Source organism: Strix uralensis, chromosome 6, assembly GCF_047716275.1.
Source record: "Strix uralensis isolate ZFMK-TIS-50842 chromosome 6, bStrUra1, whole genome shotgun sequence".
Classification (NCBI taxonomy): Eukaryota; Metazoa; Chordata; class Aves; order Strigiformes; family Strigidae; genus Strix; species Strix uralensis.
In genome coordinates this window covers 10,302,820-10,325,414 of record NC_133977.1, presented here as the reverse complement: position 1 = coordinate 10,325,414, position 22,595 = coordinate 10,302,820, and the positions used below count along the sequence as shown (strand labels likewise).

The 22,595-nt window shown below is 38.1% G+C and overlaps 1 protein-coding gene across 1 annotated transcript in view; it reads right to left on the bottom strand.

The window, feature by feature from the left end:
- Positions 1 to 7,664: 7,664 nt before the first annotated feature.
- Positions 7,665 to 22,595, bottom strand: part of COL3A1 (collagen type III alpha 1 chain) — a 52,390-nt gene continuing 37,459 nt past the window's right edge. Inside the window, exons 27-51 of the mRNA XM_074872681.1 lie at positions 22,075 to 22,128; positions 21,636 to 21,689; positions 21,393 to 21,437; positions 21,203 to 21,301; positions 21,000 to 21,107; positions 20,408 to 20,461; positions 19,365 to 19,418; positions 19,207 to 19,260; positions 18,533 to 18,586; positions 18,089 to 18,196; positions 17,853 to 17,906; positions 17,304 to 17,357; positions 15,746 to 15,907; positions 15,512 to 15,619; positions 14,608 to 14,715; positions 14,140 to 14,193; positions 13,859 to 13,966; positions 13,177 to 13,230; positions 12,959 to 13,066; positions 11,663 to 11,716; positions 11,319 to 11,426; positions 10,371 to 10,647; positions 9,681 to 9,868; positions 9,252 to 9,494; positions 7,665 to 8,219 (exon numbers count right to left, since the gene is read on the bottom strand). Coding sequence (XP_074728782.1) covers positions 8,073 to 8,219; positions 9,252 to 9,494; positions 9,681 to 9,868; positions 10,371 to 10,647; positions 11,319 to 11,426; positions 11,663 to 11,716; positions 12,959 to 13,066; positions 13,177 to 13,230; positions 13,859 to 13,966; positions 14,140 to 14,193; positions 14,608 to 14,715; positions 15,512 to 15,619; positions 15,746 to 15,907; positions 17,304 to 17,357; positions 17,853 to 17,906; positions 18,089 to 18,196; positions 18,533 to 18,586; positions 19,207 to 19,260; positions 19,365 to 19,418; positions 20,408 to 20,461; positions 21,000 to 21,107; positions 21,203 to 21,301; positions 21,393 to 21,437; positions 21,636 to 21,689; positions 22,075 to 22,128 — 2,511 coding nt within the window. The 3' untranslated portion in view covers positions 7,665 to 8,072. The remainder of the gene's footprint in view (positions 8,220 to 9,251; positions 9,495 to 9,680; positions 9,869 to 10,370; positions 10,648 to 11,318; positions 11,427 to 11,662; positions 11,717 to 12,958; positions 13,067 to 13,176; positions 13,231 to 13,858; positions 13,967 to 14,139; positions 14,194 to 14,607; positions 14,716 to 15,511; positions 15,620 to 15,745; positions 15,908 to 17,303; positions 17,358 to 17,852; positions 17,907 to 18,088; positions 18,197 to 18,532; positions 18,587 to 19,206; positions 19,261 to 19,364; positions 19,419 to 20,407; positions 20,462 to 20,999; positions 21,108 to 21,202; positions 21,302 to 21,392; positions 21,438 to 21,635; positions 21,690 to 22,074; positions 22,129 to 22,595) is intronic.

Genomic DNA, 22,595 nt, shown 5'->3' with positions numbered 1-22,595 from the left:
GCTTTTTTTTTTTTTTTCTTATTCCTGCTTGACATTTTCTCTTAATTTATTTTGAGCAGAAAGAGATACAGAGGGCAGAACTGATCAGAGTGCTACAGTTTATTGGATACATCAGCTAACATGGCCAGTAGTTCAACTGGGCAGTATTAATATTGCTTTATATACAGTATAATTAAGTAATATTAATATAGTAAAAAGAAAAAAGTGTTCTTGATCCTTCTGTATTTCCTAGAGGAGCCCAGCTCTGAATTCATAGATCAAATGTGATCATAGCCCCCCTAACTGCATCAGAGCCTTCTTGCAGAGAGCTCTTTATACTGAGCAGTTCTGGATGCTTAAAATGTAAGGCAAAAAAGGAATTGATGGTTTAAGTCCTCCCTGAACAAGAGGGTTTTTTCAAATCAGTTTTGGATTTATGCACCTCAGTTTTAGAGTGACTGTGAAGAAGAGGTCACATTTTGGCTGAATGTTTGCTCTTTTAAAAGGCTGGTGGAGCAGCTTAAAACACATCTTCTCCACCCTCTTTCCAAACAGACCTTTTCCTTTCTCTTCTGATTTGGTACTCCCCTCTAGCTCAGTGGTTATTCTGTTGTCTCTGGGTGAATGAGAGCATAAGTTCAAGTCTCAAGGCCTCTCCCTTCCAAACTTCTTTCCTTGCAGCTATCATAAATACTCAGCTCTAAGTTTTTAATACTAAAAAGATTCTGTGGCGTACCAGGAGTGCTACATGCAGGAAAAGAATGCATCAAGCAACACAGAAATGTAAGAAAAAATATCACAGTATTATAGCTAGAAACAACAAAAGTCTACAAAACATAGCAAGCAAAGAGAGGGGAATGAGGAAGATTTTTTTTTTCTCTATGAAGGCAAGTAGAGTCTAGAAATGGGTTAAGAGCAAAAAAGCATTATTTTTCTTATTACTGTAGGGTAAGAGCTCCTAAATTTCTTTTGTCTCCTGTAGCTGCCCGAGACTGAGCAAAGTAGTTATTGGACTGGTAATCTCATAATCTATGGATTTTTTAAAATTATTTTTTCAAGAATTGAAGGCTATACTGAAGGTTTAATACTTACTAGGCAGTTGATCTTACTGAGATTATATTTGTGAAAAGAATAGGATTCCAGGAAGACAGAGTAAAACAAAAAAAGCAGAACTAAATGGAAATGTAGAAATGGTAATGGAAGAAAAAAATATTCTCTGCAAGTAGGCAAATACCATAGAGAAAACAAGGTAAAGATGACAAAATCAGCAGTTCAATAGCTGAAATAAAATGCCAAAGAAACTGTGGCCCCATAGACCCAGTTGGTCAAACTGTGTTTATGCTAGAAAAAATACACAAGTTTGATTTTGCATTATTGTATCCAGTGGATCACAGTTTGCTTGCTAAGAGTTTAAAGGTTTTTGTCGAAGTGTGTGATTTCAGGCATGTTCTGCAGAGTTCATTCTGCTGCATAAAGGAGCCTTCTTCAGCAAAATTGCTAGATAGGTACTAGAGAGATAAAGTTTCTTAAAAAGCAGTATGTTTTTAGCCAACCTATTTTACATGCTGTCATGCTATTCAGAAATTTAGCTCATGTTAAAATCAGAGGTAATGCTCATTACTGTATCAAATAGAGATTGTGGGAACCATTATGAAGAATATCATGAATTACAATTGAGACCAACCTGCATTGAACCCTGTCCTCCCCAGGAGAGCATATGTGTGGTCACAAAGGGAAAACTAGGTACAAAAAGACCAGCTTGCTTTCAAAGCTGCTTCTCATTCCTGTGATGTGATTATTGGACAACATCTTTAGGAATAGTAAAAGGAATTTGCTTTTTCCACAAGCCAAAGGAGAAAGGACATAATGCCAGAGATCAGAAACAGGACAGACTAAAAGTGAAATGGTTTATAGATTTACACAACAGAGGAGAAAATTCAGAGAGCTTGATTGCTACTGTATCTATTGTACTATCAGCTTGATATGTTTTATCATTTGCTGGGAGAAGGGCTGGAAAAGTATTAAAAGTATAAGGCAACACTCTAGTTTGAGCAGGATGCTGGAAGAGTCAATTCTTTTCTCCATGCCCCACATTAATTTCTTGCACATTTTTCTTTCCTCGCTGTTAGGGTAAGAAGCCATCTTTCTATAAGCTCTGTTTTAAGGTTTTTTTAAAATAATATTTCATAATCATTATGATCTGTTGTGGTCTTAATATCAGAGAATGGTGCATTATCAAATGTTTCTATTGCAAAATTAGTTCCTCAAAATTGAGGTATTACTACCCATCCTCCAGGCAAGACTGCAGCCTTATTTAGGAGTGTTTGTGCAGAAAAACACCCATGCAAGTCCACATCTGACAAAGCATCACAGAACTGCTTTTTGGCCTTAGTCAACTGAGTGAAAACTGATACAAACCCAACAAATCATAACAAAAGAATATTATTACAATTCTAGAAACTTTGGTGAAATGTTTTTACATGTTTGATAGGGAGCAATCTTCCCTGTGACAAAGAAACACATTGACAGAAGATTGTGACAACTGTAGGAGTGATCGTTGTAATTCAAGCGTGTCTGCCCTCTAAAGAATGTGTTCTGTGATTCTACACAAAAATCAGAGTAAGTCAAAAGCATTTCCTGCTGCCATATAAACTCAGTCATTTCCTGACAGAAGTCTTAAGCTCTGCTTTGCAGATGTTACCAAACTGAAAAGAGGAGCGAGTAGACTTTTTCAGGTACCTTGGAGTTACTGTAACAAAGGTAGTGAAGCTGAAATGTGAGTTATGATAGGAACATTCACAAAACTCCACTGAAACTGGAACATCTCAAGTGCCTCCAAGAGGGACCTTTTAACGACTGCGTTCTCAGTGGATGTGGATTCAGCAGCAAAGCTTAAGTTTTGACCTTTAATTCAGAAATGTCCAAGGCTAAGGGTATACTGAAAGGATACCATGTAGTTTCTCATGAACCTCCTCTGGCAGAGAAATTTTGGGTAAGTATAGCTTTGCCAGGTACAACTTATGGCAAAAAAAAGAAAGGATGATGACCAATGGCCTTCTCGGAAAGAGATATCACAAGCAGCAGTGTGGATTACAGTCAATGCTTCTAGAAGACATTCTCTAGGCTGAAGCTACTGTGGGCTGAAGAGCAAGTGGGAAGACAAGACCACCAGGATTTTGTTCTAGTGGACTTCATTAATCCTGGAACAGCAATCCCTCAGTGCAGGGTGAACTACATCTCACCTCCTCTCAGTCAACAGGTAGGCAGAAACACAGAAACCATCTCTTCATCTCCCCAATCCTAAAACCTCCTGCAAAATATCCTTCTCTTCTAGTACTTTAAATCTAGGTTTCTACAGATTGTCTTTAAGAGCATAACAAAATATAGTCAAGGACATCTGATTACAAGAACATGATGATTTAAAATGCTACATCATCATAAAAATATTTCATACATTACTGTAGCTTAAGATTTGTGCAACAAATGTCTCATTACTCACATTTCCAGAAGAGAGGCACTTGGTTTAAAAATCAGAGCCTGGCAGACCTAACTTCTTTCCTGATGAAAAGAAAATGGATTTGATTTTTCAAAGAACCATTAGGGTTTCAGTCTTGGTTGAAATGGGTTTGTTATCTGTAATAAGAAATACATTCTAATTTGGTGACTAAAGTGAGGCTGTGTTACTGTCAGAATTAATAACCAGTCCTCTAAAATAACACATTTTCCAGCTTATATAAATAATATGCAGCTGACAACACTAGAAATTAGATTTCTCTACTAAAGCTATCAAGACAGCCATAGCATGGCAAAGTGTGCCTTGGGAAGATCTTTCCCCTTTGTGAATTCAAAATTTTTGTAGACAGCTCTTCTTCCTCTAGGTTACTGCCTGCAAATAGAGGCTTAAGACTGTTTAGCTGATGTCACAGCAAAGTGAGGGTTACAAATCACACTGCTGATTATTTAAATGTCTGGCTTCTTTTTTTAGCAAGGAAAGTTGTTGATAATTAGCTAGTTTCCAGTAAAAAAAAAAAAAAAAATCCTAGTAGCTATTCAAATTCAGAAACCATCAGAACCCCATTATAAGTGATTGTTTCTCCTGGCCTGGTTCTAGCTGCAAACTTACCACTGAGGTGAAAAGCTTCAAACTCACTGAATGGCTCCTCTATTGCCAGTAGCTGGCCTTAGGTGGTTACCACCAGCAGGGAAGGTTGCTGAAGCCAAACTGCTTCTGCAGCAATTTCTCATGCTGCGCCCCCCCCCCCCCCCCCCCCCCATCAAAGGTTGTGAAAGGAGACTTGTGGGGTTTTTAAAAGCAGTGCCTAGAGCCATGCAGCTGCTAATTATGATGGTCATGGAGAATTACCTATCACCCAAAGGGAGGTAAGGCTGTGTGAGTGATTCACAGGTGTTGTTTATAAATTGTTTAAGGCCTAATGAGATAGTAATGTTTTTCTGTTAGAGAAGGGTTTTCTGGATTGTTGTCGTGTTTTGGGTTTTTAAAACATAGTTTCTATAAAGAATGTGGCAAGGAGGTGTTGCAATATGCCCTATGTCACAGTCAATAGTCAAGGAGTCCATGTCCACCAGAAGAAAAACTCAGGTGTCCTGCAGAAGAGCTACATCTTTAGGTGATAACCTGCAATTGATTGGAAAGGTAAAGTTCTAAGGAAATATTAAAATTTAAATTAGTGATATCTTAAAGCAGTTGGTACGATCTGGGAAATTCTTTGAGGCAAGTTTTTTTGTGTTTGGGGTTTATTTTTTTGTTTCTTTACCTGTTTTCCCTAAAGAGCTGTAGTAATGTGGTGCTATGAAGTGTATGATTATGAACTGATGTAACATATGACTGAATATGAAGTTGTGGATCAGAATGAGAAATTTCTTATATCAGTCTTATTACAGTGTGGGCAACATCTTGCCTTGTTTTTTAATGCCCCTCATTCAACTTTATGCCTCTCAACTATGCAGACTACAGTATTATTATTTTTCTTTTCTCCAATACAACTTAAATTTATATGCTAAAGGAAGATGGACTTGACTATGTGCTTTAAAATCAACATGTTTTAGAGCTTGCAAGCAGGTGCTGTTGTTTCCATACAGCCTCGAAAGTCTTCTATTAGTTACCTGCGTGAAAGTGGGTTATTCCCAGAAGTGCTGTAATCTATGCACTTGATATGCTACTCTGTAACAGTGAGTAATGGTGCTGCTAGCCTGAAAGTGTCAGGTGAATTTTTTTTTTTTTTAATTACATTTCCTGTGTAAAAGAAAAGCTAGAGCCTTTTGCAGGCTAACCCAGTAAATCAGAGTGAAAAAAAAAAAAAAAAAAGGATCTAAATCTTCCAGAGGCTAGCCTTTTTTCCTAAGCTAATTCTTGTTTATTAACCTGATCTATTTAATATTTCTATTATCTCAAAGACCTTTTTATAAAAGTGCAGGACTATCAGAATCATGGAGGCTTAATAAAAGTGACCCTCTGAAAAAAATTAAGGTGTTTGGATCAAGTAAATTATTTTATGGTGGTCTCAGCTATTTCTTTGTGTTTTCTACAAATGTTCCAGTAATCACCTTTCATTAGTAGAAATTATTAATCAAAGACTTGCTAACTATAAGTTTTCTTTAGGAAAAAACCCCCAGACATTGAGTTTTAAGGTTGAGTTATTGTTACCAGCCATTCACTCAGCCACAGTAGTACTGGAGATTAGAGAGGCTATTTTTTTCAGCTGTTACAGGGGATTAAGAGCAGGTTTTTCCAATGCATTTTTTTTCCCACCAGCCAGCATTTTTACCAGCTGCTTTCATAAAATTTCAACTCCAATCAAAAGATTTCCTGCTATGTAATTTATGTCAGATTAATATTATTACATACATGGAATTATAATCTTCCATAAATGGTAGATGTTTTCACAAAATATGTTTCATAAAGTAAGGTTTCCTGCAAGACCCAATATTTTTTATTAGTTGTTGGCACTATTCATTTATGTGGCATTAAGTAGAGTTGTGCCTGTGTTGATACTGCATTCGTGCTGCTAAGGTCTCCCCCTGCTCCTTGCTATTTTGGTTCTGCACAGGCATGTCGAAATTCCATGATGCCAGAGCAGTGCAGTGTCTTGGCACAAACCCAAATCTGGTGAGGTTTCTTAAAAACCAACTTTTCTCTGTCCATTTTTCCTGCTTGGTCCAATCCAGAAAGTATTCTAGAGGATGCATGATCCATAAGCATCAATAAGAACCTTTAAGAATCTGATTGGGGTTTTTTTCTGCCTAATTTTTGTTGTCTGACCTTGTTGTAGAGGCTCCTTACTGAACCTGAGCTGTGGAGCAATGCGTGGTACTGTGGTAATGATGTGACAGCAGGCTCTGTATCTTCCTTCACAGGAAAGATTGAGTAGCATCTATCAGCCTCTACATCTGGGAGAGGTTTCACTTCCCAGGTTCTGGTGTATGGCTAATGCCATCTTCTGGCTCAGGCACCACTGAACTACTGTGGTAATTGCATCTCCTTGAATTTTTGCTAAATTCTGGGGATGACTTAGTTGTACAGCTCCAATGTCCATAAAAAATATAGTTGTACAGCTCCAGCATCCATAAAAAATATCAAGATGCTTAGATTGTCAGCTTCATCAAACTGCTAGTGCCTCTAGCCTGCACTGTAGGAGACCCTTAGCCCATTTACTCAAGCTGCCATCTGAAAGGATAGTAGCCTATCACTGCCTATTTAGACTCAGGCAGTTTTTTGGGGGTAAAAGGGAGGATTAAGCTCTTCTGTTTTCTCCAAACTGATCTGCCTAGGTGCATGGGTGCTGGTTCGGATCTTGCTGTCAGAGCTGACTCCATGCTGATAGTCAGAGAACTCACCAAGCTCGCAAAAATGAGCCACTGGATGGAGAGGAGTGGAAAAAGTAAGAAAGAAAAGTTCATAGTATGATGCCATAAACTGCATCCCTTAGGATTACCAAGTTTTCCTTCAAATTGTCTTAGAAAAATCAGTTAAAGTGGTACTAGATTTGTATCCTGCCTTATGAATTTGTTTGAAGAGATACAAATAGTAAAATAAAAAAAAGGGTCAGTTTTATGAAACAACAAGGAGTTTTATTAAGATATTTTATTATGTGTCTCTGTAAGGAATAGACCAACAACCATATAAAAGCTTACAAAGATGGTTAACCTTCAACACTATAAATGTGTTAACATGACAGAAGTTCACAATTTTGCATCTTTATTGACTTTTACAGAGTGAAGGGAGAAAGTTCTCGTCTATGACATGCCAATGACAATCTTTGACAGGAGACATTTACAATTGCTTTAAATCCTTTACTTTTTTTTTTTTTTTTAAGCAAGTCAATAACCCTGACTTGCAGAGTTAGGAGTGAAAAATACATTAGCACCATCATATTAGTCTTTTACACTTCCCTAATTTTAGTGGTCTTGACCAGCAATGACAGGAAAGTAGAGAAGCACCTTTGATAACAGAATACAATCCAACAATAAAATTATGGTGACTACTGACATTAAGGTATTCAACTCTTAAAATACACTGTACTTTTTCACAGCTAATCAGTACAGAAATAGACAATTTTGTACCAAATGTTTCCACTGAATTGACCAATAGGTCCAATGTGTTTTGAGTGATTTGTTTGATTTTTGGTTTGACTCATCAGACACATCCCAGTTTCTGTCCATGTTGAGGTAGTTGAAACAGGGAGGTCTTTCTAGCTTTATGGACTGCGTCTTAGAAAGAAGGGTAAACTTTGGTACTGGGAGCAATCAGTGCTTTGTAAATTGGCTAACATTCAACTAATAGAACACAGTGTTGTTTTAGTAAGTGTTGAAGTTGTATTATAGCACCACGGAGACATGTTTTGAAGATGGAATTTGGTAAAAAAAATAGAGCAAAAAAGCATTTTTACTGTACTTTGTGTAATAGCAAAAAACATAACCCTTAATATCAAATTGATTTTTTCCCCCAGAAATTTTGTTAATAAATAACTGGGATACAGATGGTCACCTGTACTAGTTGACAAGGCTAAAACAAAGGAGCACAGTTGGAGTGTGAATCTGTTTGCTGGGGTTTCAGAAAGAGCAGGATTTTTGATTTATAAGAAGCAAACCGGGCCAATGTCCACGCCAAATTCCTGATCAGGACCACCAATATCTATGGGTGCGATATCAACCACAGGCAATCTCATTGTCTTGCGCGTTCTGTATTCAAAGACTGTTTTAGCCCATTCACCAGTGTGTTTCTGTGAAGTTAAAAAGAAAAGAAAAAAAAAAAAAGAATCAGGTTAAAGAAATCAGTGTTGGGCTATGTGGAAAATTACTGCCCCCCCCCCCCCCCCCAGTTTCATACTTTCCGTATTAATGTGTCCCTCTCAACACCATGAAAACTGGTTGTAGTCTGTGTAGAAATGAACAATTACATAGATATTCTTCATTTTTGGACCTTTGGTAAGAGGTCTTGTGGGGTTGTAGACCTTGCATCTCAGAAGGGATGGAGTCCCTGATAGACAGTAGAGTACTCTGGAGCAGTGCCAGTGCCCTGACTTAGGACTGAAATGTGCTCTGCATGCTGGGAGATGGTACAAATGGCTACTCTGTTTGTAAAAGTGGTTTTGGCCTTAGGGAAAAGTGACAGCAGTAATGAGGTAGCTCTTCATGTTCATGTTAAAGAAATGGCCACGGAGTGGCTGCAGTATAGATGTGTTCATGCATCCTTAAACAGCAGGTTTGCCACATGTGTCAGTGTTTGTTGTGCTTTTGGGACCTTAACCAGCAGGAGGGAGAAACTGTGGATGGTGTTATGCTGTTTTGTACTTGTTACTGGAAAGGCTGCAGGAGCTCATAGACCAGCACTCTCCAGTACTTTCTGGGGCAGTGAGCAAGGCGCAGTGTTGCACCTGCAAAATGACTAGGTTCGCCCCTTCCTATAATCATGGCCCATGGCTTGAATCAGCTAGCCTTGATTTTTTTTTTTTTTGTATGACTAAGATGTTTCCTACTATTCTTAGAGTTGACATGGGATGGATCAAAACTTGTTCACTGTGACTTCCTTGACTTTGACTCTAAAGCAAGAAGGTACCTTTTAAGCACAGATTTAAATGGGAGTGCACCTCACTTTCTATGGTTGCTGCAGGAGTGACGCTTCTGGCATACAAGATCTAAATTTCCTCAGTTAGGTGCAGCAGTGTCCTTTCCTTACTCAGGTCATGCAAAGTTCTCTCTTCCCTAGAGGGAATTATTTATTAAACTACCATGCTAAATTCTTGTTGACTTACAGTGCAGCCGTCTTCCAGAACAGCATATGTGAATTTGCTGTTTCCTTCAGCCTTGATCTCACTTTCCACAGAGCTCATCAGTTTCAGAGCTTTTTTAACATTTCCACTGGCTTGATCCATGTAGGCAATGCTGTTCTTGCAGTGGTAGGTGATGTTCTGGGAGGCACGGCTGGAGAGGATGCGAAGGAAGGCCAGCTGAACTTCTGAGACATCCTCTGGAAGCTCAGGATCTCCGTAGCTGAACTGCAGAGTACAAGACATGAGCAATGTTTTTTGTTTAAACATGTCTAGGGACAGTCCATACAGTTATTATTTCACCCACCAAATGTTCAGCTGAGTTTAATTTCAGGATTATTTTTTAGTATGTTGTGATGTATGCGAGTACAACGTGTACTACCTTTTGGGCTGTTAACTGTGGTAATTTCTTACCTGGAAGCCTCCATTCATAGATTCTCCAAACCAAACATGTTTCCTTCCACTGCTTTCGCTGGTCCACCAGTTTTTCCTTGGCACAGTGCTAGGGTTAGCATTGAGGCATGTCTCACCAGTTTCCATATTACAGTATACTTTAATAGCATCCATCTTGCAGCCTTGGTTAGGATCAATCCAGTATTCTCCTAGAGGTAAAAACCCAAAAAAGTGTTAAGGGGCTTATTATATTTGGAGAAGAATTTGACTGCATGATGGTGAAGTTTATTTCTATGCCAGATTCCTGAGCCAAATTAGGAAACATATTAATTTTGACAGATGAGATGCCACAGAAAATACGATGATATAAAATATGCTGAGTTCATGTGAATACTCTAATATGACTGACATTTGAAATAAATGTAGAACTTAGACTTGTCGTGTTTTTTTTCCATAGAATTATTTAAACAAATGTTCACTTATAAGCATGTAAGGAGTGGATTTGAAGTCAGTGTGTATACTGTGTAAATGCATAGTAAATTACAGTTTAAAATTATTATTACACTGAACATCTTTATCATTACATTTGTTTTAAAAAATCAATTTTTATAGCAGATCTCTGCATTTAAACACTCAAAGACAATAGCATTCATGAAAAAAAAAAAAAAATCAAGACCTGCTACCATTGGTGAAAAGAAAAACCTAACATACCACTCTTGAGCTCAGGATGGCAGAATTTCAGATCTCTGCAGTTACGAGCTGGATTCTTACGGGACCCATCAGGACTAATGATGTTTTCAATCTGATTGTTAATTGATTTCATTGAAGCTACGATGTCATCCAGATTGATATCATTTGCTTTTGGCTCATCTCGATATTCATACCCATAGACCAGTGGACCTTTTTCACCACCACCACCACCACCACCACCACAACATGGACCAGGAAGACCAGCAGGACCAGGAAGACCAGGCTGGCCTGGCGGACCCTAAAAAAAAAAAAAAAAAAAAGAAAATAGCAAACATAGCACTGAGTAGAGATCACAGGTTAAAACTACAAGTCTGTGTGAGCCTTAATCTTAAAAAAAATGAGAATTTTTGCATAAATATTTAATTTACTTATTAAATAATAATGGCACTTGCTACTTATAAACATCTGTTATACTTTCCAGGCCTTTATTTTCCTAAAATTGGAGTTTTCTTTTCCTAATTTTGTCAAGCTGTGGCTGTCCTTCTTCTGTCTGACCTTTGAGAAGGAACCAAAATTCAGAGAATAACAATTTCTTAGCTTTAGAAGTGACTAAGCTAGTGACCTTCGCAGCACTGGCCTTTCTAGAGGAGTCTAGGAAACCCATTTCATAGCTTCCAAGACACAAAGGGAGTCTGTATTCTAAAGAGGAGATCCTGCCTTCCCGTTGTATCCAGAAAAGTCAATGATTATCCGAGACTAACAATGCACAGTACATCAATACTTACACTGAACTACAAATGATCTGTATCTTTTTTTTTGATTTAGCCTTGATAGCTAGATACCTCCTACCACAAGCTCAGGCCATGAAATACAGGATTTTCTAAGGGAGATACTTAAATGGGAGAGAGCTCTACGTTTCATGAATAATCCATAAAGATTTGTTTGTTTGAGTGTGCACAATTTACTTACTGCAGGGCCACTTTCACCTTTGCTACCACGGGGGCCAGGAGGACCAATTGGACCTGGATAGCCACTTGTACCATCTTTCCCAGGTGGCCCAGTTGGTCCTGGAAGACCCTAGAACAATGTTGAACACAAATAATATGGTCAAAATAGTTTACCAGACACTCTCAAATTCAGAAATACTTTGTGAGCTATTTCAAACATTTCTGTATGATTTATCAGGTGTTTTCTCTTTCTTCAGCTGTTGCCTGTTAAGATGGCCAATTAAAAAAAATATTAAAAAATAAAAATTTTTTTTAAAACAGTCTGAATTTTTCTTCCAGTTATGCTAAGTAAGAAGTTTTTCTTACCCTTGCACCTGAAGGTCCTGGACTTCCAAGTGCACCTTGTGGACCCAGGGGACCCTATGAAGAAAAGAAAAGTGAGTCATACACCTCCCAGTAATATTTTGCAATGAGCTGGATGTACCTTAAATAAAGACATTGAAAACATCTTTAAGATTATATGAAACATATCCTTGTAAAAAGACTATGTCAGGTATGAAAGAGAATGGTTGCCATTCTTTAACCAGAAAAAAATATCAAATGTTCTCTATATGAAAAAATATTAATGATGTGATATCCAAAATTCAGGAAAGCCAATGGACATCAATCAACTTTGGATGAAATCTTGTATTCATAAGAATACATAGCTATAGGCTCAAAATGCTGCAGTTTTAATCATACTACTGGTAAAGTTGTTTAAATAATATGACAAACACTCATGTTTTCAAATGCATTAAAAAATTTGCTCTATTTATGCACCACAAAGAACTAAGCCATATGTTTAAAAATTATTGATCATCTTGCTATCATAGTGTAAATGAGAATTTATCAGATTTCTTTTTTTACTCATGTCATACATTAGACAACAGGTTATATTGTGTTGTTAAACAGGTTGGCATTGGCGGCATTTATAGTTAACAATTCCATCTTTTTGTCATCATTGATAGATTAATTGAGTGAATTTTTGTTTCTTGATTCTCACTTGTATCATGAGTGCTATTAATAGTTCTTTTCAGCGTAAATCTCTTTTTAAATTTTTACTTGTCATAAATACCCAGGGCATGCCTGTCTATTACCCTTCGATTCTTTTAGCTATTAAGAACTGTTCAAAATGGTAATGCACGTTTATAATTCAGTAGTTTACAATTTCATGCCCATTTCATCCTAATATTAATTACTGTAAAAGACGCATGACAGAAGAGAGGTATTTGGACTCCAAGTAGCTTTTTCATGGATTTAGTTGTTGGCCTAGCATAGATTTCTAATAGACATAGATATTTCAACCCCTATTTCTATATTTTATAATTTAATCAGGAATAGCCTATATAAATGAATGCAAAAAGTGTTTGTTGCAGACAAAGGCAGACACATAGCTGAAAGGGATTATAGAAAACCCAGCTTTAGCTTCTATCAGCTTCTTCTAGTTCTTTATTCAGGGAATCTGGGCTTTTGAACACATTTTACAATCAAATTACAAAGATTTTGGGGGTGGGGTGGGTGTTTGTTTCCTCAGTAAATTAGTTAAGGTTAACAAGTTACCTGAGACCTAAACCACAGAAACTAAGAACAGCTATAATTCCCAATGCAATGCGAAATACTCACAGGAGGACCAGGGAGACCGGGGGTACCAGGAAATCCTCTGTGACCCTTTATACCAGTGCTGCCTCGTTCACCAGGTTCACCTTTATCACCACGAGGACCTTGAGGACCCTTTAAGAGTAGATTTGCAATAAAAGGAATATATAAAGAAATAAGAGAAATGCCCCAAAAACAGGAAATAGTGAATGTATGATATAACAAATACTTTAAATATGACTTACAGCAGGACCACGAGCACCAGCAGCACCAGCAGCACCAGGAGGGCCAGCTGGACCCTGTGACACAATAAGAATAAGATGATATGGATCACTTGGAGTTGACTAGATTGCCTTTATATTTCCAGATAAGCATTTCAAAGCCAGCAGCTGTTTGGAAACAAGGGGAAGCTACACACACACTATATAATAAGCAAGAATTTTGGCCAGTTCTTTTTTCTACCAACGTTAGTCTTACTCAGCAGCTTGTAGGCACTGATACGTACCACATGCACTAGACCCCTTTTCATTTTGCGAGATGCTCAGTGCTCAAGCTGTGCTGGTGTCAGCACTTCTCAGAAATAACTTGAAGGCTTCCAGAGTTACTCCCTTAGTATAAATAAATAACATTGTTGGTACTGCATGAGCACCAGATGGGATGGAAATTAACATAGGGCTTGGTGGGACGATGTGCTTTTTGGCATCCTAAGGAATATGTGGATTTTGATCTTAATTTATATACAGTTATCAGGAACAAACTGTGATGTTTTTCCCTTTGATATTCTTATAAAAGAGGTCCTCAATGCCAAGAAACTATGACAGTAACAAATGTATGACTCTTCCAAATTTCTACTTTATTACTGCATGAAATGTACTTTGCATAGGATAAGTATGTAAATAAGCAGTAAACTATTTACTTTGGTTTTACCTGAAATCCTCTTTCACCAGCTTTTCCAGGTGCACCATTGCTACCTGCAGGTCCAGGGTGACCAGGAGGTCCCGGAAGGCCAGGAGAGCCACTTTCACCACGGTCACCCTGCAGATAGTAACAGTTGACAGGATAATAAATTTAATGTTTTACAGAACTACAGTGTAATTTCAGTAGAGCATATGAGGTTCAAGGAATCAGTTACATAGCACAGAACTATGTATATTGTCATCTCTACATAACATTTATTTGGCAATCTAAAGATATTGGGGATTCCTTACTTTGCCTCCTGGGGATCCATCACGTCCAGGCAAGCCATCTGAGCCAGGGTTACCCTGGGGAAAAAAAAAAAAAAAAAAAAAAAAAGTGGTGCAGTTTGTTTATGAACTGGATGACAAATAGACAGCTTGTTTTCCACTAAGCTTAAATAATGCTCAAAGAAAGAGACTTTTCAAGAAAGAAGATTTCCTGGAGGCGGAGGAAGATCTGTAAGACCTGCATTATTTTTCAGATGTACAGGCAGTGCAGTCTCTTGTTCAGTTCCAAGCGAGACAGAGATGTGGTCCATGGGTAGTAAAAGGTATAGCAGGGACAGCAGGCTACACCACCTTACATGAGAACATAATCTACCCAGAACCCTGTGCATCAGGCACTTGAGGGAGGCTTTGTAAACCTTAAAGCATATTTACTCCCAGAGTCTGCCGTTTGTAACTCACAAGCTAGCAGGAAGGTCTAACACATCCACTCACATCTCTGCCAGGCTCTCCGGGTAAGCCTCTTTGTCCAATAGGGCCTTGTGGACCAGGAGCACCGCGTTCTCCTGGGACGCCATTGGTGCCTGGTTTACCATCTTCACCCTGAACAAAAAAAGGACAGGATTTTGTTGCAGATAATGTACTTAAATACCATTGTATTACACATCTTTAATTAAATATGCAGTGATTATGAAGAAGACCTAATAAAGTGAAGGGTCATTGTGACTCGTGATCATGAATACTCAAAATAAGAAAGATAAAAACTTGGCCAAACTAGTTTATTTTCATTGCTGGTAATACTCATGCAAGGCCAGTGAACCCAAGGAATGCTCCTTATTGTTTTGTCAACTGAGAAATAATAAATGGGTAAGTCTCTTATGTGCCCAAAAGGAATGGGCAAAGCAGTTAACAAGAAAATGTGATATACTAGTGATAAATTACAAACCAAACCTCACACCACCTTTGCTGGAGGGAGGTGAAGATATTTTTCTGTTTGGGTCATAATATTTAAGCAAGAAACATATTAAGAATTAAGCAAAGATAAACAACTTGCAGCAGGTGAAACTATGACTCAAATCTTGTGCCAAGGAGAGTTTCTAGCCCATGACCCTCCTTAAGTGTGTGAAGCTAGTTATATACTTCTAGATAATCTGATCCAGGACTCTTGGTAATAGAGATTAAAGATAACCTCATATCCCACAGCTGCTGGTTACTGGACTTTTTAAAGCCTGATCTTAAGGATGTAAACACAAATAACTGTAAATTCTGTAGTCTTTGGGCTAAAACGTGTTTTAAAAAATACAACACGTTCATTACTTTTTATCTGTAAGGTATTTTTAGCAGCTGAATTACAGTTGTGTTAACTTTGAGGCTACTGCTGCATTGAACGCGGTCTCACCTTGGCACCGGCCATACCGGCTGGACCACTTGGGCCACGCGGACCTGGCAAACCTGTGTTACCCCGGGTACCAATAACGCCTTGAGGACCTGGTAAACCTGGTAATCCCTGTTTAAGAAAAGGTCAGATCAATTAATACTGAGCACCTTTAACATTCAATAGACAGCTTCTTATTCTTGACAGGCATAATCCCTGTCTACTGGTGTAACAGTCCCTGGTTGAACATGTACCTACCTTTTCTCCTTGTGAGCCTGGTGACCCTTTTTCACCTGGTGGGCCAGGTTCACCTCTTATTCCAGAAGGTCCTGGACTGCCAGGAGAACCGGCACTGCCAGGGGGTCCAGGAGGCCCATCCTTGCCTGCAGGCCCTGCGTTACCAGGGGGACCTGGACTACCCTAAAAAAAAATTTGAAAAATAAGAATGTGAGCTGTGTTATCTGGAACAGCAGCACACACTTACTGGTATTGATCTTTCCTCATGGAAGCCAACCAGATTTGAGTCATTGCCTAAGGGCGGATTTAGGGTCCAACTTTATGCACCCAAATCTGATCTGGTCTTACAAAGATATCCTTTCACCTACCACTTTCAATACTGATTTTTTTTTCCTCCCTACTATCTGGACATATGGTTTGCATAATGCAATACCTGCACGTTTTGGATGCCCGGTGGTTGTAATGCATCCAACACAGGATACATGTTCCTTACCCACAGCTCTACCACAGAAATTTTAAATACTAGCAGACCCTACTGATTTCTTGAATCACTTGAGCCAGATACCTTCAAGGTGGTGTCTTGGACACGTGCAGAATGAAATGTCTTTCATTAAAACTCTTAGCTTAGCCAATCATTGGCGAGAATTACATTGACTTTAATGGTACCTTAAATAAAATCCTACTTTTTATTTAGCAGTATTCTAATTTGCATCTGTCTGTAACTATAAGACAGAAAATAAAAATCTGTTTATTCAAATATAAAATTATCCATCTTAATTTATACCATACAACAGACTAACTTATAATTTTGATTTTAAAGTTGGTAAACCATTGTATTCTTAATTAAAATTTCTTAAGACTCAAAAAATCAGAATCTAATTTTTACTATGTGAGTCAAAAGTAGGTGCATGTTGAACATACAAGGATATTTTGAAACAGCTTTTCTTCACACACAGATATTGTATAAAATACTGGAATTAGCTGATGCATCAACATATATTTTTATAATAGGATGCTGCAGACTGGTAGATTAAACTTCAGATGTAGGCCATACTGTAAGAGAGAAACTTTGCCACAAGAATCTTTCCAAACTCCTCTGTCCCAAGACAATTAAGTCTTATGCCATTCCATTCTACAGGCAATTAAAAAACTTCTCGACAGTGATGTACAAAAGGTAGTTTTCAAAATGCATACCAATTAAAGATCCAATATTGAATATTTCTTGCATCATAAAAGAGCAATAGAGAGGACAGGATGCCTGCCACCAACAGAAATACTCAAGGACCTGATCCAGGAGAAGGACTCCACTAACTCTGATGGGCTTTGGGAAGCAAACCACAATAGAAGAAGGAGTATCAAGACAGGAAGTGAATGAATTGCTATTCCACAGGAAATAAGAGGAGAGTAAAATCTTTTGCAGAATTTTTTCCCCTAAATTCATATATCATATTCAGAATGTTTTTGCTTATGCTATATTCATGTCAAGGTACATACAGCTTAATATAGTTTAATATACTAATATATGTCTAAATATATCCACAAGGTAAGAATATAAGAAAAAGGGGGTTAGACAACTTACGTTGCTACCAGGGGGACCAGGTAGACCGCGAGCACCAGGGAAACCAGCAGCACCCTATAAGAGATCAATACTTTTAGTTGTTATTTTCTGAAAATTGGAAAAATGTAAACAAATTGTTTTGTTATACAACTGCTGACTTTTAATCAGGTTTTAAGCAAAACAGCTGAATATAATTCAATGTCCTGGAACTGAACAAGAAGTTCACTCTTTTTTTTGTCTCCAAGGGAAGATCCCATATATTCCTCAAAGGTGAACTAATGGGCTCGAGACACTTGGCAAAGATGGCATGTAAATCTAATAATTGTTGAGATAAGCCAATTTATGGCTTTAGGTCATTGTGCCAAAAGCTATTTTGGCACCTTACTTATGTTAAAAATCAATGTAATCTAGATCACTAAACACCTCAACTTTAATTACTCCTTCTAGAACACTTAAATATCTGTAGTTCCAGAATAATTAAAGTCATTGAAGGTTTTGTTTTTCATTTATATCACATTTCTTGTAACAGAGAGAGTAATTTATCTGTGACTATGTCAAAGAGATACTCACAGGACCTCCAGGAGATCCACGTTCTCCTTTGGTTCCTTGGGGACCAGGTGGACCCTACATGGAAGGAATAAGATAAAAGCAAATGATCTGATAAACAGATTCCTATTAAAAAAATATAGAAAGTGCCATTAAGTTTCAGGCAGTTCAAATGCTTGCACTGGGGCCCAGCCACATTGAGGCTGAAGGAGAACTGAAGAAACCTCTCTTTGTATCAATAAGGAACGGCAAAAACTTACTGGTGCACCAGGACCACCTTGTGGACCTGCAGCTCCAGGGGGTCCAGCCTCTCCTCTTATACCAGGTGGACCTCTTTCTCCTTTCCCACCAGGTTCCCCATTTTGGCCCTGTAGAAAAATTTTATTATATTATGACTCAAACAATGCAGATAGATATCACTGTGATGAGAAACCCTATTCAGTTCAGATATTCTTCTGAAGGGAATTTAAATATTAAATTAAATGTGAATGCAGTTGAACTCTATTGGTCTACCAGTACAGGAAGGGAAGGATAAAGAAATGTTGCTCTATGTGTGACTGAGCACAGAAAGAGTAGCAAACAAATCAAATGTATGTAGCAGGTATATTAAAGCGGTGACAGCAAGACTTTCTGAGATGTGGATGAACTTAGAGAAACTAAAGACTGAGAATCACATTCAATTGCTTTTAAGTATTTATACTTACTGGAGCTCCAGGGAAGCCAGCAGGTCCAGGAAGACCTTGTTCTCCTCGTTCACCCTGTAGAAAACAACATGCCAGTAATGGAAGTTGTTGGAAAGATAGGCTTTGCTTTATAAGTTAGAGAACACTCCCACAAATACCGTGAAGTTTCTTTGTCTCATCTGCCTTTGGAGGAAAAAAACCCACCCCAAAACGACAGTTGCTCCTGAGCTCTAAAAACTGAACTGAACTCTAAATTCCTGAACAGTTTATCTGCTAATTATATAAAGTGTGACAAACTGATCTCAGTTACACCTGTATAAACCTTGAGCACAATCCATGGTGTTCCCCAGATCCAACTGAAATCCAAATATGCTGTTTTATCAATCTAAAAAATAAATACAAGAGTATTTTAAAAAGTTTACTTAACTGTAAGACAAGATGGAAACAACTATTGCTCACACTCTTACCCTGACCTCTCACTGCAGCCCTCCGACCCCTTTACAGTGTTAAAAGCACTGATTTTCTGAAGTCCTTTGCACCTGTAAATCCCAGGAGTCAGCAGGAGACAAATGTGCTTAATTTATTTTAAACTCAAGCCACATGTGTTCCTGATAGGGTAGGTACAACACCGATGTCTATACCAGGCTAGAGGAGCCATGGTAAAGTTCTACTGGACGAAAAGTGTTATCACTTACAGGACCACCACGGGAGCCCATTGGACCTGGGGCACCTGCTGGACCAGTCTCTCCCTGTAAGGAACAAGAATGATTACTAGGTGTTTTTCTTCTTCCCATGAGACAGCCACTTGTGTGACTCTTTACAGTATCAAACATCATTACAGAGGATGCTTTACCTTATCTCCAGGTGGGCCGGCAGGACCCGGAGGACCGATGGGACCTACATTACCCTAAACAATTAGAAAATAGTATGTTTTATATCAAAATATGACAATGTTAATTCCTCTGTTTTGATCAATAACATTTATGTTTCAGTGTAAACAGGTTGCTAAAGATACTTAAATGGAAGTAAGTCTATAATGCAAGTGTATTTTTGCAGACTATGTTTTGGATTGACACTTTGAGATCACACTATTTTGTGATGTGAGAGAATTGATTGATCCTCCTTCAGTTTTTCCCCACCATCTAAACCTAATCCAAACCCACCTGAAGTTAATAGGTCTTTTTCAATGGTAGACAATAAAAATTATCCATTGCCCTAACTTTTCACATAGATAATTTGACTACATTTCTTCAGTACATGTTCAACATCTCTTGACTAGCTCCCTGACTTTTTCTTTCTTGAGAATTTAATGCGTACCTATGGAATGAAATAATTCCTTTATATTTCCTCCAACTCATACAAGCCGCATTTTTATATTTATCATCCCTCATTATTTTGATGTATATACTGCTTGCATGTACTCATTAGATATATGCATATATTTCAAAGGTCTTTTATGTGTATATGCTATGTAGATGTAATCATATATAGTAACCTGTAGTAGTATTCTGTATGAGAATACTTACTATCATGATGTCTTTTCGTGCTTCATTATAACCAGAATTTTCCTCATCAGTCAGCTAGATTTAAGAAGCTAGTAATATTTTCTCTACTTTTGCATTGTTACTTTCCCTCAAAAACATTGTCCCAATTAGCTGTAATGTTCTGCTTGCAAAAAATTCTATTATAGCTACCCAAGCAGCTGTAAACACAAAAACTAGCATTAAGTCTAATTTAGTTTGTGAAACCATACTTGCACTGCTGGAATGAAATATGGTGGGACCACTACTTTACCTCTCCTAGCCAGTATTTATTCACTGTAAGTTTACTCATGTTCTAAGCGTAGACCATGTAAAGCTAACTGATAAAACTGTTAGATATTTAAGGACTACTCACTCGCTCTCCTCTTGCACCAGGCAGGCCATCAGCACCTTTGCCACCAGGTTCTCCCTGGCAAGCATAAGACGTAAAAAGCATAAGCAAAAAGCAAGCATAAGGTGAGCATAAGGGGGAGGGGGGTAGAATGAAAACATTACTGAGGAATGGATCTCATACTGAGGGTATCTCAATAACCAAATCATAGAAATCTAAAATTGGGGATGACATTCTGCCCAGTATTCAGCATCTGATACTGAATACTTTGATGGAAAAGAAGCCAAATTGATTCAAAATGGAGTCTATGCCAAACTGTTTGCCCATGGTATGAACTATTCTCATTGTTTATTAGCTTCATTAGAACTGTTTTGATGTACTCCTCCCCCAAGAGATCTAGCACAGCAAAATATGTATCACATATTAAACCAGGTGAAAAGTCCTATATTTTTTAACATATAGGACCCATACCACAGTGCTAAATCAATAGTACTGCTACACAGTCAGCACCTCTGAAATGAGGCCAGAAGTGAAGACGTGAACAAACCCAGTGCCTTGTGGGAATTCAACACTAAATTAGCATAAAATTGGCAGAGTGTGGGGGTGTGTGTGTTACCTTATCCCCTTTTGGTCCAGGACTTCCAGAAGCTCCTCTTTCTCCTGGCATTCCCTGTAAGCCAGGTGGCCCTGTGCCTCCAGGGGAACCAGCGGGTCCTGGAGGACCCTAAAGAGTAACAAAAAACTAATTAGGAAAAAGAAAAAAAATATTAACCTGAATGCTAGACATACTAGCAGGAAAGGAAGCAATTCTGTGGTTACCTTTCCACCTTCTGGGCCGGCAGGACCTGGCCCACCTCTTGCTCCAGGAGTTCCTGGAGGACCCTGTGCACCACGTTCACCTGGGATACCGTTTTCACCCTGTGACAAAGAAATGTGTTATTCTTTGTTTTCAAGTGCATAGTTTGTTAATTCATTCATGTCATTATAGAAATGTTGCTGTATGATTTACCTTAGGGCCTGGGAATCCAGGTCCTCCAATATCACCTTTTGGCCCCTGTTAATGAGAAAATAAATGCAAGTTATCCATACACTTAGTAAGTCTGCATTGTGGCTGGCACCCTGTTTCTCTCACCTGTTATCCCTAATATCAGACTTCTCTGCTCTGCAAATAGCTGTCTGAATTTGGAAATGTAATCTAGGAAGAACTTCTCATGTATTTTTTGTTACATAAATAAAAGTAATTACTACTTACTGGTTCTCCAGGCTTTCCATTCTCTCCAGCTGGTCCTGGTCCACCAGGCAATCCCTATATGAAGGAACAGTATTATCATCCATGTTACATAGATAAATTATGCATTTCCCTATCTAGCAACTTTTTTTTGGACACAAATATGTATATCAAACTCATTCCAATCCTTTAGAAAGGAAGAGGTGTTAATTTCATAGCTAGAGGTTTTATGTGACATAATCTACTGAGCTATCCATCTGGTTTGCAATTATGAAATGCTAAGCATTTTGTCAAGTGGCTGATCTGTCTTACATCAAAATATGATGACATGCACCCTAATGAAAATGTTTAGGTGCCTCCTTTTTTCTTTTTTTTCTCTTTTTATTTTTTTTGTGACTCTGTGTGTATGTGTGTGTGAGTCTATTAAAAAGAATCAGAAACCAATAAACAGTAAACACAGCACCTGGAGGCCAGGTGCACCTGATGGTCCTGGTTCTCCTCTCTCCCCAGAAGCACCCTAGAATCAAACAAAAGAGAAAAAAAATTGAAATTGTCTGAGAACATTTTAACATATAAACACCTCCACACCACCTCACATCTATGCCTCCTTATTGTGATCTGATTATACCATTGCACAATCCCAAAGAGTAATCTATCTTGGTGTTCTGGTATTTGCTCTTTTCACTCCAACCCATTACATGTAATTCAGCAGACACATTTATACCTGATACTAGTCTGAAATAGTGCTAGATCCCCAAGAGCTCTAAATGAACTTTTCATTTCAACTTATACCAGTTATACCCAACTCAGGTTTCTCCTAACAAAGTTTTGAGTATTAATTAATTAAAATAATGGCAAAGAAGAGCTCTTTTATTTGTCTTCATAAAAGGAGATATCTTTATATCATTATTTTCCGTCTCCTAAATTCTCAGTCTCCATCTGTAGATGCCAGACCACCTTGGCAATAATTGATAATTGCCTCTT